Source organism: Elephantulus edwardii, unplaced genomic scaffold (genome assembly GCF_000299155.1).
Source record: "Elephantulus edwardii isolate Elephantulus edwardi_28Jun2011 unplaced genomic scaffold, EleEdw1.0 scaffold00135, whole genome shotgun sequence".
Taxonomy (NCBI): Eukaryota; Metazoa; Chordata; class Mammalia; order Macroscelidea; family Macroscelididae; genus Elephantulus; species Elephantulus edwardii.
The window spans coordinates 5,722,652-5,739,734 of NW_006399885.1; the positions used below are offsets into that span (position 1 = coordinate 5,722,652).

Here is a 17,083-nt window from a genome sequence, read left to right on the forward strand (position 1 = left end):
TTTCAGTGACTGAATTCCAAGTGGTAAAAAGCAGCACTCCATTCAGGAGTCCCTGGGTGGTACGCATGGCAGACACTGGACTTCAAGATGAAAGGTTGGCAGTTCAAACCCACCTAAAAGTGTCTCAGAAGAGAGGCCTGGTGATCAGCTTCTGGGAAGTCAATGCTGTTCTACTTTACACACAAGGCATTGATATAAGTCAGAATCACCTTGACATTGATAGTGGTTTTGTCTAGCTGGAGTCATTCTAGATGAAGTGGCTCTGAACAGAGCATTTCTGGAGGAGGCACGTCTAGATAAGCAGTTCTCAAAGGGGCCGTTCTAGATGGAGGGTCTGCTAACCCTAAAGCACTGAGTTCAAATCTACAAGTTGCTCTGCAGGAGAAAGCTCTCTTCACTTACAATTTATGGCCTCTGGAAGGTCAGCCATGAGTCACTTCCAACCCCATGGCACACAACAACAACAACAAAAACAACAACAACAGACGAAGTGGTTCTAGAGTTTCTAGATGGGGTCATCATGAGTCACAATCAAGTCAAAGTCAAGTAACAATAGCACTTTATTTCTAATAATAATATTTCTTATATTTTTTAATTTTAAACTACAATAGAAATGTAAAAAACCAGGGAGCTCTGGTGGCCTAGTGGCAAGAAGCTGCACTGTGGTGTGCGGTTTAAATCCACCAGATGTTGTGCTGGAGGAGGAGGGGAAATCTCCTGTTCCAGTCAGATCTGATTTTATGGTACACACACAAAAATAATAATAATAATAAAAAAGAAATATAAGACCCAATGATTTCTCTTTCCTTCATCAACATCCCCACCCCATTGTAGAAAAAGTGTATACTGCCTCAAATCTACAGCATGTTAGTGGAATCAGTCAGTATTTATCAAGTTCCCACAGTGCACTTTGGAGACCTTTTCCAAGGATACTGGAAGCTCCACCACTGATGGTGCAGATACCAGCGGAGGTTTCAGATGAAGAGACACTAAGAAGAAAGGCATGGCAATCTTCTAAAAACCAGTCAGAGAAAACCCACTGCAGATCATGACCGGAATGTAAATCATGACCTGGACGCACATGTTCGATGTAGGGCATTACCTAGAATCATGTTAAAAGATGAGCCCCCTGGGTGGGAAGGCACTCAAAACACACAGAGGCCATGAGAGTCGCCCTGGCAGAGCGAGGATGGTAGAGAGGGCGCAGGACTGGACTCTCTTATACAGGGTCACTGTGATACACGTCTCACTTAAGAGTAACCAACTAAAACAATAACATTGAACTTCAACTTTTACATATGTTTTTTTTCAAACACTACAACTGGAAACTGCCCGTCAATGATGACATAAATCTGTTTGCTCAGCTGGGAACATAGATGAAAGCATTAACAGGATTATCCCCCTTTATGTTGTAGGTTTTACAGGAAGACGAAGCTGGTTGGTTTCCAGGACATGGAGTGCGTGCCTTGTGGAGACCCTCCTCCTCCTTATGAGCCTCTCTGTGAGTGAACTTGACCCGCATGGCAGATGGGACGTGACTTTTTCTTTTAGCCTCTCTCCAGTTGGTAGATGAAGTAGAATCTGTTCCATCTGCAGAGCTGTGGGGTGTTTCGAACAAATATGGAGAAAGGCCTCTCATTGTGGACCTTGGTCTGCACCTGCTCAGACATTTGCATCACAGGGAAGCTCAGGACTCCATTCCAGTTCTTACCCTTTATGGCAAATGCATAACTCAGCCAGTCCAGCTCAGTAGATGCTATTCGTCATCATTTTTTTGTGCTTTGGTCCTGCCAGGCAAAAAAGCCAAAACATTGTCCATTAAGTTGATGTCGACTCTGAGTGACCCCATGTCTGTGTCAGAATGGAGCTGTGTTCCACACTGTTGTCAGTAGTTGATTTTTTTTCAGCAATAGATTCTCAGGCCTTTTTTCCGAGGTACCTCTGAGTAGACTAGAACCTACAACCATTTGGTCAATAGCTGAGCCTATATAGCCAAGATTTAGAAGAGGAATGTAATACGTTCCTTCTAAACGATTTTATATTCACAGAAGCAGAGGATAGGCTTTTAACACATATTTTGTGGGGACACTATTTGATCAGTAGTACCTGATTCTGCCCACTTCTTATGATTAAGGTCCCCTTGAGCAACTTGCAGTTTTTAGCCAACATCATATAAATGTTCCCCTCTGGAATCCCAGGCATTGTTCTATGGTGGCATCTCCACCTTCCCAGGGACATGTCTATAGACAAAGCACCTGCCTTTATCAGTGCATGATTGGAGAAGCTTTGTTTCATTCATTGATTCATTTAGCCAGTAGATGAGAGCAGAGAACCTGCTGGACCTCGGGCTGGGGTGGGGAGAGTGCCTTGAGTGGGGAAAATGGGGTTGTGTCCACTCTAGACCCCACTGATCTTTGGGCATGGCTTCTCGTTAGACAGAAAAGGTGTCTGTTGAGTATTGTAACACATCTGCATTGACTTTGTGTGAGGAAAAGAATGGCTTCTCACTCGTCTTCATACTAAATACAAACCCAGGTGAAGGCCAAAGGAAGCGGGACAAGGGTGGATTGAGTGAGGGTTCCAGCAAGGAGCTCTCAGCCAGACTTTTCTGAGTGGAACAGAGGGGCTTAGAACCCAGGAGGGGGGATGAGAGAGGTGGTCTGCCCCACACTGGTTGCATGTGCCTCCTGAGGACATGGATAATATTCATATTCAGGAGTTGTTTTTATATAATCCTGAGTATGTGGTGCCTTAGTTTCCTGATGCTGTTCTAGCACAAGAGGGAACTCTCACAGCATAATGCAGACTGTGTGAGGCTGTTAACCAAAGGGCCTGCAGAGTTTTCCACGGTTGGTTGCTATATGGCAGAAACAAGTTTGTCTAAACTCCCAGTGTTCTGTTCTTTCCACCATATATATGCTTTAAAAAAACTCAAGCTGTCTAATCTCCCTCAATTGACCTGCGTGTCAACTATCTCTTGTATAGGTTGCTGTAATATTTACTACTCCCTGAGGATTCAAAAATATAGAAGGAACCTAATAGCACACTGGTTAAGAGCTCTGCTGCTATCTAAAATGTTGTAGGTTCAAACCCATTAGTTTGAAGAACTGGCATCTGGTCCCATAAATATCACAACCTGGAAAATACTCCAGGGCAGTTCTGCTGTGTCCTCAGGGTTTCTGGGGGGTCAGAATAAACTCAACAGCACCTAAAAGCTCTGGTAGCATCATCCATAGTGAGCTGTGTTGATAACCCAGAGGCTGGTTTGAATCTACCATCGGTTTCTCAGGAGAAAGATGAACAGTCTTCTACTGTTGAGATTGCAGCCTCAGAAACATGGAGGAGGGCTGCAGTGAGTCAGAACTGACTTAATAGCAATCACGTTGAGTTTTATCAGCAACACCAAAATTCTAACATGGGTGATGGGCCTGGGCCACGCAGCCCATGGCAGGCCAGCTCCATGCCTGCCAGTTTCTGCTAACTGGGTAGCAACAATGTCCCACTCACAGGCCTCTCAGCTATCATGTTATAAAAAAACATGGCTTCTTATGATGACTTTCATCCCAAACTACCATAAAGAGGTTTAGCTATGAGACTGACAATACTCAGTTGAGAGTTGGAAAGAACTAAAGCTTTTTCTTTTCATTTACTGGGTTCAAATTTAATTTGATTCAATCAGAAGTCTGAGGCTTTGGAAAGTTTTGCCTTCAGCATTCTGGCTATGATTAAAAAGAAAAGAAAACAAAACCCAAACCCATTGCCCTCTCTCCCGACTCTGAGTGACTCTAGAGGACCACGCAGAGCTACCCCGGAGCGTTTCCAAGGCTGTGACCCTGTACAGAGGCAGACTGTACAGCTTTCTCCTGCAGAGCAGCTGGGGGTGCTTCCACTGGCGCCCTTGACCGCCAGACACTTTAGCCACCAAAGATTTGTGATGAAGATTTTTTAAAAAATTTAAAATCTCACTGCCATTGAGTTGCTTCTGACTCATGCCAACCCTCTGTCAGGTTTTTGAGGCTTAAATCTTAATGGTAGAAGACATCTTTCTCCCAGCAATTTCAGACCACTGGAGCTGTGTGACCTCAACACCATAAATTAGCATAGCTGCCACATGTAATATTATCTTATGATGTCCTTTCCTACGTACACTGCCCTTGAGTCTATTCCAACTCACCGTGGCCCTCTGTCAGATTTCCAAGGCTCCGAAAGGGAGGAGACTGCCCATTTTCTTCCGTCGGAGCAGCTGGTAGTTTCAAACCGCTGACTTTTCAATGAGCAGCACAACATACTACCTAAGACCCCAGGGCACCTTAGGAAATACTTTAATAAGTTATCTTTTTGAAATGAAAGTTTACTCATTTAATATTTAGTAAGATGGATGGATACTTTCCATATATGGAATTTTAGAACGCAAAGAAAAATAGATTCTTGGACAGTATCAGAAACGTCTTTTTCACAGTTAGCGACCTTTCAGCTCATAAAGCAGGCACGTCTGGGGTCTCCCGTGAGCAGTAATCCTTATCTGTCTGAAGAAACGTTTGTTGCCTTTGGCACCGTTCTCAGAAATAATTCCACACCATCCCTAATCTCTTCAAAAGAGATTGTGGAGTCTTTTGGGGGAACTTTTGTAATTCACCGTGTGTTTTCATTTCTTCTCTGGCCTGGGCTTTTCACTCCTCCACAAAGAACTGCTTCTTCAGCAATTGTTGTCCCACCACCACCCCCAGCCCCCTTTCCCCCCACCCCCCTTCCCCAAGGAGTCCTAGTGTTAAGACATAGATACTGTCCCTGCCTCCACTCTCACAGGTAATGGGGTTTATTTCAAAGATGTGACTGGAGCAGCTGGGGAGTCTGGGGGGCTGCAGCAGGTGCCCCGAGCCTTTCCTGGCATGCTGCCATCGAGGTGAAGCAGCCGCATTCTCATTCCAGGGGCCTCTTTTGGTACCTTCTTCCCATGTGGTCCATAGGTAGTGCAAACGCTAACATGCTCAATTGCAATCCAAAAGGCTAGAGGTTCGAATCTACCTCGAGGTGCCTTGGGCAAAAGGCCTGGCAGTCCACTTCTGAGAGCTCAGGAGTTGCCAGCCCTGTGTGCATAGTTCCGCTTTAGCACATGCGGGGTCAGCGTGAGTTGGGGCCATCTCCATGGAAACTGGTATTAGAGCTGACTGTACCCCACTTTGGCAGGCTGCTTTATGTTCACACTCCTAAAGGAGAGAGACACTCCGATCGGTCCAGTCAAACAGCATCATCCTTGTGAGGCGGACCCTTTTTACATTTACCTGTTGAACTCAAATGTAGATGCCCATAGCTCCAAGCACAGGGCTTAGTGCAGAGCACCAGTGGACAGGTGACCCAAGTCCTTTTCTTCATGGACCTCCCAGTGCAGTGGGACAGTTGTCAGAGAATGATCAAAATCCAAGCCTTTTGTCATCAAGTTTATTCCAATCAGGGCCACCCCAGGTGTATTAGACTAGAGTTGTGCTCCATGGGGTTTTCAGTAGCTCACCAGGCCTGTCTTCCAGTGCACACCTGGGTGGATGCAAACTTCCAATCTGAATCACGACAAAGGTGGTAGTTGTTGAGTACCATGGAGTCTGAGCCAACGCCCACTGTGGGTTTCCAGAGGCAGTTAATGGCATAGGAATAGATTGCCCATCCTTCTTCCACAGAGCAGCTGGTGGATTCAGACCGCGGGCCTGTAGGATGGCAGCGTAGCTTCTTGACACTAGGCCACCAGAGTTCCCTAAAACAAAGGTACAGCTTAGTAGAAAATATGAGGTTGGAGAAACGTCCCAAGTTTCGGGCAGCTCTCCAGAGTCACATCCAAGACTGACTTGTGGTTGGTGTGGCTTTGGCAAGGCAAATAACTTCCTGGCCCTGAGCTATGTTTCTTCTCTGTAAGATGGGATGCTACCAACTGCCAGTGAGTCCATTTGGATTAAGAGTGACCCTGTAGGACAGTCCTGAGCTGCCCCATTAGGTTTCTGAGACTGTGTTTTGTTAGCAGCCAATGTCTTAACCACTGTGCCACCAGTTGTTGTTGTTGTGCACTGTGGCGTTGGATCCTCCATTAAGTTTTCTGAGGCAGGAAGCCACACAGGAGATTACCCATCTTTCTCCCACAGAACAGCTGGTGGATTCGAACCACATGTACCTTTGCCTTGGCAGTGCAATTCCTTACCACTAATTGGCTAGAGCCCCTGTTAAAACACTGGCGTTAAAAAAAACAACCCCCACACACACACACAAAGTCCTTTCCAGCTTAAATTTGTAAGCTCGAATGTCACTTTTTTTTTAATAATACACCTGTATTTTCTATCAACTGTTTTAAAAGAAAACTGCAAAGTTTTCTGGCCTCATACCACTAGAGTCCATAATTGCATCAGTACAAGTATATAATGCATAATTGTATAAAACCCCAGCTTAAGAAGAGCCTCCAAAACTTGATGTTCCTTAGAAGCCCTGTTGTCCAGGATTCTCAGTTGAAAGCTTAGCTCTACCTTGTCCTGTTGGTGTAAATATTATCCACTGCTGTTCAAGTTGACTCCCACTCACAGCAGCCCCTCAAGCGTCAGAGCAGAGCTGTTTCCATAGGGTTTTCAGTGCCTGACTTCTGTGAAGCATGTCTCCAGGCCTTACTTCTGAGGTGCCTCCAGGTGTACTCACACTGCCAACCTTCTGGTTAGACACTGAGTACATTAACTGTTTGTCCCACCCAAGGACCTCAGCCAGCCCCTTCCCCAAATACTGGATTTATGATGAGGAGCAATTAATAATCCATCTATATGTTGTTGTTGTTGTTGTATACTATCAAATGTGAACCAACCCATAGCTGAACCTCCAGTGGGTTTTCAGAGGCAGTTAATTGCACAGGAGGAGATTGCCCATCCTTCTGCAGAACATTTGATGGCCTTGAACCGTGTGCCTTCAGAATTGCAGTGCAGCTTCTTGCCACTAGGCTACCACAGCTCCCATGGATCTATATAAGGTCACGAGTAACATTAATTTGTGAAATAGCTTCTTGGGTAAGATGTGTGTGGTTGATATTCCAGTAAATTGCAGAAAGAGCCCACTGTGGTCAAGTCAGTGCTGGCTCATAGTGACCCTCCAATTGGGTTTCTGAGGCTGTAAATCTTTACATGAGGAGATTGCATGTCATTCTCTATAGATCAGCTAGTGAATTCAAACCACTGACCTTTTGGCTTGCAGCCTGACACATTAAGCATAACGCCTCTCGAGCTCCTTCAATTGCAGGTAAAAGCACTCTTTACATAGAAACTGCTGTTTCCAGTTTGCACTCCACACCGTGTCTACTTCCACATAATGTGAACCCCACAGAGAACATGAAGAAGAAACAGAAAAACATGAGAAATTTTAGAAGAACCCTATCCTGCCCCAGGTCTGATAAGAAATAAAGCTCTTGTGTAAGTTCTCTTAGCGATGTTTACTTTCTTTGGAACAAATACTGTGGTTGAGACAAATTGATTTCAAAAAAATTCAAAGCAGTTTGCACCAGAGTCCAATGTTATTTAAGTATGTTTAACCTAGATGTTTGTTTTGTTCTCGGGGGCTTTGTAAAACAAGCCACGTGATTCTATAGAGATAAGCCATCAGATAGCTCTCTCTGTGTTGAGAAAGAAAAACTATGAGCTCTATTGAACTGCCACGATTTACGAATTCTGCCTGGCTTAATACTATCAGAAAACAGTTAAGCAGGTCTTTGTACTAATATGTAATAAATCATATAAGAAAAATGATTGCTTTCCCAAGGAAATTTATGACACTTTCTAAACAATGAATAAAAGTAACTTAAAAATAAACTTTTAAAAGTATTTGCTCACTGAAGGTAATGTTTACGAAAACCCAGTGCTGTTGAGTCTCTTCTGACTCAGTGACCCTGCCGGACAGAGAGAGAATCTCTGCAGGGGACCCTGCCACAGCTTCCTCCTGTGGACTGGCTATTGTTACCTTGCTGTCAGCAGCCAAATGCTTTCACTCCCATGTCACCAAGTCGGCAGAAATGTGTGTGGTTTGGTTTTAAAATGGGGGATCACCAACAATCCTGTAAACAAAATTATTTTGGTATCTTTCCAGTTTTCTTTCTAATACTGATTTATAATAGATCTAATTGTGATGGTTAGACTCCTTTTTAAAGAGGTCTGGTGACACAGTGCATTACATATTGGGTTGCCAGCCAAATGGACAGCAGTTCGAACCCATCGACTCTGCAGGAGTAGGAAGGACAGTCTCCTCTGGTCATGACTTACAGCCTTGGCAATCTGATGGATGGTTGGTTGCTCTGAGTGGGAATCAAGTCCACAGCAGTGATGTTAGGGTTTGGGGGGCATTGTCTGTGTCCTTTTCACCCTTAAGATAGGAAGATGCTTTTATGCATTGTACATAGTCTTATTTTAATGAATTTATTGAGTAATCCCCATATAGGCCTTCCCGGACGGTTGACCATCCAGCTGTCTATTCTCTAGGATTCTGTAGCCGTGCGGGAAGTTGCTGTTGACCCTTTTGGGAAGGATGGTTTTCACATTTGTGTCTAAAGAATTGATTCTCACAGGTGCATTTCTGTGTCTGAAGTCCTTAACAAGAGGGTGGCAGAGAATGGAGAATAATGGAGCAAGACACTTGAGGGGAATTACAAGTGGCCTTCATCTCTTTCCTGGAGATTTTAGCCAGTTCAGCTTCTAAGGTTAAGAGATCGTGTGTGGACTTCTCCCAGCTGGGTGAGTAGTGTCTAGTGATAGAATTACCCCTTTCAGGCAGGAGACCTGAGTTTGATACCTGCCCGTGCACTTCAACAAAGCCACAGCCTGTCTGTCAGAGGAGTCTTATGTGATGAAGAACAGGTTTGAGCTGAGCTTCCTTCCAGATTCAGACAGATTAGGAAGAAAGGCCTGGTGATCGTGGTCCAAAAACAAGCCAGCAAAAACTCTAAGGAATACAACTCCCTGATCAGATCATGGAGATGGGGTCCGACTGGCAGCACTTTGCCCATCTGTGTGTGGGGTCACCAGAAGTAAGGGTCAGCTCAACCCCAGCGAGTAACAGCAACATCCAACACGGAGCGCCTGTCATCCTGGGGCACATGCTCAGTGTGTTAGGTGATGAGGTGCACGGGATGGAGTCTTCTCTGTTCACTTTAGAAGGAGCCTAGAGGCCTGCAAAGATGCTGTTTGCATTTGCTTTGTTTTTCTTTCTGCAGCCCAGTGCTGGCTGAGTCAGCTGTGGCCTGATTCCCAGAGGGCTTGCAGGAGCCCCCTGGGGAAGAGCCCACCCCATGGACTTGTAGCAATTAAGGCTCACTTTCCTGAGAGCTTTCAAGTGGTCCATGTCCCTCCAGGGAGACTCTTGAGCCTTTTGGCGGGGACTGCTGCCCAGGGTTCTGTTTTTGGAGCCTGACTTGGAAGGTTGTTTGAGGCTACTAAACATTTCAAAGGAGCTACTCACCAGGAGGGCCAGGGTCTTAAAAACGTAGCTCTTGCCTGCTAACGGAGCTGTCAGGGATGCAGGAGACAAAGAGATCAAAGAAAACCCCTCCAAAACAAAGCAGCCAAAGGGGGCCAGACATGAAGAGGGAGCCAGCCTTTCCCCCAGACACTCAACACGGAGGCCCCCTCTGCTCTTCTAATTTATCTGCTTATTTAAAGTTCTCCTGCCCCTTCCTTTTTTCCTTCCACATCTACAGTTTGCTGCTCTTCTTTTGGCATCTACTCTTTTTTTTCATTTGTCTTTATTATATAAATATAAGCAGGAGGGAGCTCTGATAGTCTAGTAGATAGAGAGTTGTGCTGACAACTCAAAGGCAGGCAGTTCAAATCTACCACCTGCAGCAAGAGAAAGCTGGGTGTCCCTTCCATGCAGCTTACTGCCTCTGAAAACCCACTGGAGAGTCAGCTGGGAGTCAGTTCCAGCTATGCAACAATGAGTGTGAGTTAAGATATGTATGAGGAGCCCTGGTGGCGCAGTGGTGAATCCAGCAAGTCAGCAGTCAGTTCAGCAGTGGTGCTGGTGGAATCCCACGGCTGCTGTTTACAGTATTCTGCAGCTCAGATCGTGGTGAGCTAGGTTACCTTAGCAAAAGAAAAGGTCACTGATTAGGTTATGTCCCTGATTCCAAGTTAAAACTTACATGATTGGTTCTGCAGTTCAAAAAGCTGGCGACGTGGGGGTGGAAGCTGTGACATCAGGGGATCACCAAGGTCACACCCAGATAAGTCTCAAGAAAGCAGAAGACAGTAATTCGAGCTGAAATTATTCTCACCCCAAGTGTCCTTTTTCAACTTGCGTGCTCACTGAGGTAAATAAAAAGAACCTAAACATATATTAAAAATGTGTTATCTCAAACATTTTGTTTTCTAAGGAATGTTGAAAAGATAATTGGGCAGTTTCAATTCCTTGACCTCTTTACAAGAAAAGTAGGACAGCTTTGTCTACTGACTTTTGAACATTCATCGTCCAAGTGACTTTTCTTAGCCAGAGTTTAATTATATTTGTAGAAATCAGCATCCTTTTTCAAAGAAAAATGTTCTCCGTTTGTCTTTTTCTCTCTATAAAAGTGTTTTCTTTTTGTCTTTACCTCTCAATAGAAAAGTACAAGGATTTGCTGGCCATTAACCATGTCTGTTAGGCGTCCTAGTGGTGTAAGTTGTTAAAGAATGAGATGCTAACTAAAATGTTGGTAGTTCAAACCCACTAGACACTCCAGAGAAGAAAAATGTGGCAGTCTGCTTCCATAATGGTTACGTCTTCGCAAACCCTATGGGGCAGCACAACTCTGTCCTTAGGATCCCCTTGTCAGAATCCACTGACGACAGTGGGTGTAGCTTTCTGGGGGAGCCCTGGTAACACAGTGGCCTACTACTTTTGGAAAGATTTTACAGCATTGGAAACCCAGTGGGACAGTTCTCTTCTGTTCTGTGAGTCACTGTGACTTGGAATTGATACTGTCTATAACTGTTCTGTAACTGCAAACGAGACCTGGAGTTTAAGCACTGGGCTGCTAACCAGAGGGCCTTCCCCCTAGCTGCTCTCTATAAAGCTTACAGCCTTGGAAACCTTGTGGGACAATTCCTCCCAGCCATGAAGCATTGCTGTGGGTCAGAACTGACAATATTAGGCTTGGATTTTTATGTTGTTTATTTATTTTAGTTTAAACTGTATCTGTTTCATGTAAAAGATTACAGAGGAGGGGAAAGGTTTGAATGCCCTCACTCACTACTAGACCTGTCGTGAGTCTAGGGGTGCTTTGAGGGTTCTTGTTTGCTGTGAATGGGATGCAGAGGGGCCATGAGCATGCTGGGCTGAAAGCCCCGGGAGGCCATGTGCCTTTGATCAGGACTTCAGGGGCCTGGAGGCAGTTGATTATTACCCTGTTAGCTGTAAAGCCAACCTCTTTCATCTTCAGTCTCTTTTCGACATTTAGAGCCCATGAGCTGGTTTAAATATTTACTCCCGAAGAAACCAGCCTGGGCTTGTGAAAGATCATCCCTAGATTCAAAGCATCTTAGATCAAGTTCAGTTTATTGGGAAAAGCAAACAAACAAACACAATCCAGCACAGCTGTTTTATTCAGTCGTGGATGTTCTTCAGTGAAAAAGTGGTGCATATGTGCCTAACAAGAAATGAACAGAAGTCTTGGAGAAAAGCTGTGTGAAGCCTGTAGCCCGCCAGCAGGACAGTCACTCTCCAGCAGAGGATGTGCTGAAGAGTAGTGTTTGAGGGCTCTCACTGGGCCAGAGACGAGGGCTTTGAACTCCGCAGGGTGCTGTCCTGGAGAGAAGATCTGTAACCTTACCCAGTGTTCTGCTCTGGGATTCCTTTGTCATTACACTGAGGGCAGTGTCTGGTCACTTCCTGTTCAGCTACCTAAGGAAGGGGGTGCAATGTGAGAAAACATTTTGAAAGAGAAAAGGGAAGTGCCGGGAGGAATCTAAAAAGTATGTACGTTGTGGAAAGTGCCAGATGCTTCTCTGCAGCTCTGTCCTTGTCCATCTGTGGTGTGGATGTGACTCATGTCCTCACTTCACAAAGATATTGAGACCTTACAAGATGCCCCCAGGCATGGAGGAGGAAGCAGGATTTGAACTCATGTCTGTCAGACAGCCCGGCCCACTGATGCTTCTCCACTGAATCAGGATTTGCAGGAGGAGACTTTGGAGACAAATTTAAAACTTTTGGGGGAAAACTGAAAACTAGAAGAGGATCATCTGTGTGTGTATGTAACAGAGAGAAAGGAGGTATAAAAACTCATTAGTTAGAATTACTAGTTGACGAAAGTATTCAAAAATAGAATATGTTTGAAATAAAACATCAAGCAGAAATTAATTTGTTGCTATCCCACAGATAGCCTTATTATACTATTTATTTAGAAAATTTGAATACATTGTTTTTGAGAACAGATTCTTCCAGTTTCCCTCAGCACCCCCCACAGATAGCTTTTAAAACATTAAAAAGATTCCTCCCCTCCCCCGTATCAGAAAAAACTGTATTAAGTACTCATAAGTACATTATGAATCTTTTAGCCATTTTCTTAAATATTTGAGAAACCCCTTTTCTTAATTCTTATTGTAAATTGCCTACTAAGAGCAAGAAGGGGTTTTTAAAAACAATCTTATAGTCTTAAAAAAAAAAAAGCCAAGCCAAAACTGCTTTCAAGTCTTTTCTGACTCATAGCAACCCGCCTTGGAATTTCCAAGTCTTTACAGGAAGGGACTGCTGTCTGTGTCTTGAATTTGAACCGCCAACCTTTTGGTTTTAGGAATCAAATACATTATTATTACACTACAAAAATTATTTCATAAAGAGGCATTCTCTCCATGAAATTCCTTGAAGACCCAATTTGGACATCTTTTGTTCTCTTGTATTTAAACAAAACTCTATATGGTCATGTTAGTGTTTCCTGCCTTTGCTTTGTTTTCTACCTAGATCCCAATGGATAATAGTGTGAAATTTTGTCTTCACATGATTTTCTGCAAAACCTTTATTATTATACTTAGAATATCATTGTGCAGCAGTAATTCTTATTACTAGATACATAGTTGCCTTTAAATTGAGAAAAATTACTTTATTCCCTTCTTGGTATTAGATATTTCAGTCAGGAGGCTTGTTGGGAAGATCAGGTCCTGACTCAGATATCAGCAAACTGCTTCATAAAAACATCTCACTGATAATGTAAAGTATCCACATACCGGTTTGCACTTTTATGAGTCCTTATTCTGAGCCCTCATGTGGTCACTGGAGACTCTGAAGTGAGAAATCAGACTCAACATCAGGGCTCAAGGAGATGACAGGCCAATGATCAAGGGTAGGACCAAAATTAAACCAGCCCCCACTGCCAGTGAGATGATGGGGACTCAAGGTGACCCTGCAGGACATCATTGTTGTTGTTTGCCAAGGAGTAGAAACTGACTCATAGCTGACACTCCAGCAGAAGGAATAGCAAAACACATGGAAGTAGATCGCCCATCCTTCTTTGGTGGAGAGCCAGTGGATTTGAACCACACACCTTTGGGGTTGCAGTGCTGCTTCTTACCATGAGGCTACCAGAGCTCCCTAAGTTCTACAGGGTAGAGCGGCCCTATCGTGTTCCCAAGGCTGCTGTCTTTACAGAAGCAGATTGCCATGTCTTTCTCCTGCGAAGCTGCTGGTGAATGTGAATGGCCAGCTTTGCAATCAGTAGCGAAGTGTTTGAGCCACTGTGCTATTAATAAGCCTCTGAAGAAGAGCAGGAAATGAAAAAACTGTCATCAAGTCAGAACTGAATCATTGTTGACCCTCCATTGTGTTTCCAAGGCTGTGAATCCCACAGGAGGAGACTGTCCATCTTTCTCCAGACTGTCTTTCTTCCTCAGAGCAACTGCTCCTTCTTCCTGTGAATGAGCTCATTTTCTTTTTTTCACTGTGAAAGGCTTTTTCTAAAAAAATTCTGTTGTAATGGAGTTATACACAGCCAAAGATGCACCATTTCAACAATTTTTCCACAATCAATCAATTCAATGACACCTATGCATTCGTCAAGGTCTATTACCACTTTCACTGTCTTTTCAACACTCTCCAGCATAAACTCACTGCCCCCTAAGCTTTCTGTCCAGTCTTTTTACTGTTGTCAGTTTGATCTCAAGTGATAATTTCTTTTAAAACTTAACAGTGCTCAAAGCACACATTGTTTGGTAATGAAAATAAACTATTTGAATAAAATAAAACATTTCAAGGGATAGTTTTGGTTTAAGGTTTTAGTTTCAGGGGTTCAGCTAACCTCAATGGATAATAATAATAATAATAATAGTTAATAATTATAATAATTTTTATTTAATAATAATTTGTATTAATAATTTAATAATAATTTATAATTAATAATTTGTATTTCTGTTCTGCATTTCCCCCTCCTTTTGATCATAGTTCTTCTGTAGAATCTTTGGTGAAAACACACAGCAGTGGTAGCTGAGTACCATCCTGTCCTTCTAGTCTCATGGTGATAGAAGCCATTGTTCATGGGAATAATCAGATACATATTCCATAGAAGGAAGTTTATTTTGAGTCCTAGTACTAACACAGGCAAATGTGATTTTAATATTCCTGACTTTTCTGTACGTGTCTCTCTCTTCATGTACTAATAAAGATCATAGGGAGCTTGGGTGGCTTTTTGTTGTTCTGTGCCATCGAGTTGGAACCAAACTCATAGCTGACCATCCAGTGGGTTTTCAGAGGCAGTAAATCACATGGGAGGAGATTACCCATCCTTGTCATACAGAGCAACTGGTAGATTTGAACTATATGTCTTTATGGTAAGAAGTAGTGTAGCTTCTTATCATAGGCCTGCACTGCCAACACAAAAGTATACAGTTTAAATCCACCAGCTGCTCACTGGAGAAAGATGGCCACTCAGCTCCTCTCTGATTTACTGCCTCTGAAAACCCGTTGGAGGATCAGGTATGGATCAGTTACCTCTCTACAGTGCATACCACCAGCAACAATAAAGATACTAATAATTTTTAAAGAACCAATAAAGCCTCCTGTGATGCTTCAGGTCTTATTGAGAATGTGTTGTTTCCAACTCAACCTAGAACTTTTCTCCTTACCATCTCTTCTCTGAACTGCATGAATATGAATAGCAGTATCAGTTCTGCTGGAATGGGAGAATGCAAGAAACCCAGCCCAGTCCAGACAATCTTTCTGTCTGAGCCCAATCAGCTGTATTAAATGATGCATGGCCGTACACACACGTTTGCTCCCCTGGGTTGGAAGTTAATGGGTGGAAATAATTTGTGTTTCATCATTATAGAATAATTTCACAGAAGATTACCTCTTGGAAAATGACAGTGAAGTAAATAAGCATTATCCACTTTACTAATAACAGGGAAACCGGGGGTGACAGGAAGGAGAGTCTGTGTGAGAGCATGGGGCTCTCAACGTCACCCTCCCCAAAGCTGAAGTCAGACGAATAAGACCAGGTGTTCACACCACCCAGGGTCAGCACTGGAGACGGGCATTCCAAGTGTTAAGAGCAGTCTGTGAAGAGCAATTGGCCACCTTTCATCTTTGTCCACATTGCTAGATAAAAATTCCTTTTCTTTAACCTAACGAGACTAATTTCCTGAAGCAAAACTAGTTTTGATTTGGCATATGTCTTGGCACAGATGTTCAAGGGCATAATAATGTGATTCTTTTATTGTAGCTCTCCTATTTCTTGATGTCCAAATACAAAAGTCTCATTGTTCCATCAGGCAAATAAATGTTGTTGTTATTGGTTGTTGTCTAGCCAATTCCTATTCATGGCAAACATAGGCAAGGGCAGCCTTTGCCAAGGAGAAAGCCCAGAAGACAGGAAAAGAGAGGACAGAGGATGAATGGAAATGAGAACCACAGGAAGGAAGTGGGAAAGTGCTGATACAATATGAGAATTGTAATCAGGATCGTAAAACAAAATCTGATTGAAAGATTGAGTGAAATGCCATTCTTCTTGGTAAATGTCATTCAAATGACAGTAAGAAGTTAAAAAATATAATGAAAACAACCCGACAGTACTCTAGGATCATTTTAAAAAGAAGGAAAGCATGAATTGAGTTCCTGTGGAGCGTCAAGTCTTATTCTTTGTTTTAATAATTTAGCCTTATTATTTCCTGCTCTTCTTGAGAGAAGGAAAAATCCTTTTGCTTTGTCATACTTGCAGAGAAATTCCTGTAGACTGTCGACTGCCATGTTGTGGCTCATAACTTTTTAAGTGGTAATTACAGCATTTATGGTAATTAAAGTACAAAAATTAAATTGTTATAATCCACCAGGTGCCCAAGGTTGAGCTACGAAAATTAATGTAATGTTCTTGCTCTTGGCATGATAGGCTTCTTTGAACAGCACGTTATGGTAAAGTCCTCAGTGAGACCTGAAGTTGGAAGAGTTTTGCACAGGCCTGTCCACGTCCCCGCATAGCTGGTGGTCTCTGTCAGAACTTTCTTTCCTCCCTGTTGTCTCCGCAACTATGAGATGGTGTTTCACCCACGGGGTTGGTGCAGATGGGAAACAGACTGTGGATACTTGTGTGACCTCACTCTTGGTTGTTAAGCATGAAGAATGCTTGCAGAAATCAGAGAAAGTGTCTGTGTGTGAATGCATCAGGACATGGTTTTGAGAGGAAGGAGGACAAGCTTGGAGCTTGAGGAATAAACTACTCTGCCTTGTGCTCCAGGGACCAGATCCCCGCCTGAATGAAGGGAGAGAAGACTTGGCTTTGCCCTGCTTTCCTGTTCTTGTTTCCATCTGGCATCCTTTCCTTCCTCAGGTTCTCTTAATGGATTTTCCAGGCTGAGACAGATTAGAAAGACAGGCCCAGGTCATAGGCATGAGAGAGATGACACTGTTCATGGATCCTCCCATCTCTCTCACCTCACATCGCCACTTTATGACTGTCCGTAATGCATTTTATCGCTGGGAACTTGTCATTTCCTGGAATTCTGTGTCTTGTGGCTGAGCACCAGGATCCCCTTTATAACCTCCAGCCCTCACATCCTCTCCTCTGCCTCAGAGCTGAATGTGTTCAACCATTTCCATGGCCTTCTTGACCTCACTTCTGGTT

General features: G+C 43.5%; 1 protein-coding gene across 1 annotated transcript in view; it reads left to right on the top strand.

Moving 5' to 3' along the window:
- Positions 1–17,083, top strand: part of TNFRSF19 (tumor necrosis factor receptor superfamily, member 19) — a 73,818-nt gene that overhangs the window by 30,555 nt on the left and 26,180 nt on the right. The window contains exon 4 of the mRNA XM_006894129.1: positions 1,416–1,501. Coding sequence (XP_006894191.1) covers positions 1,416–1,501 — 86 coding nt within the window. The remainder of the gene's footprint in view (positions 1–1,415; positions 1,502–17,083) is intronic.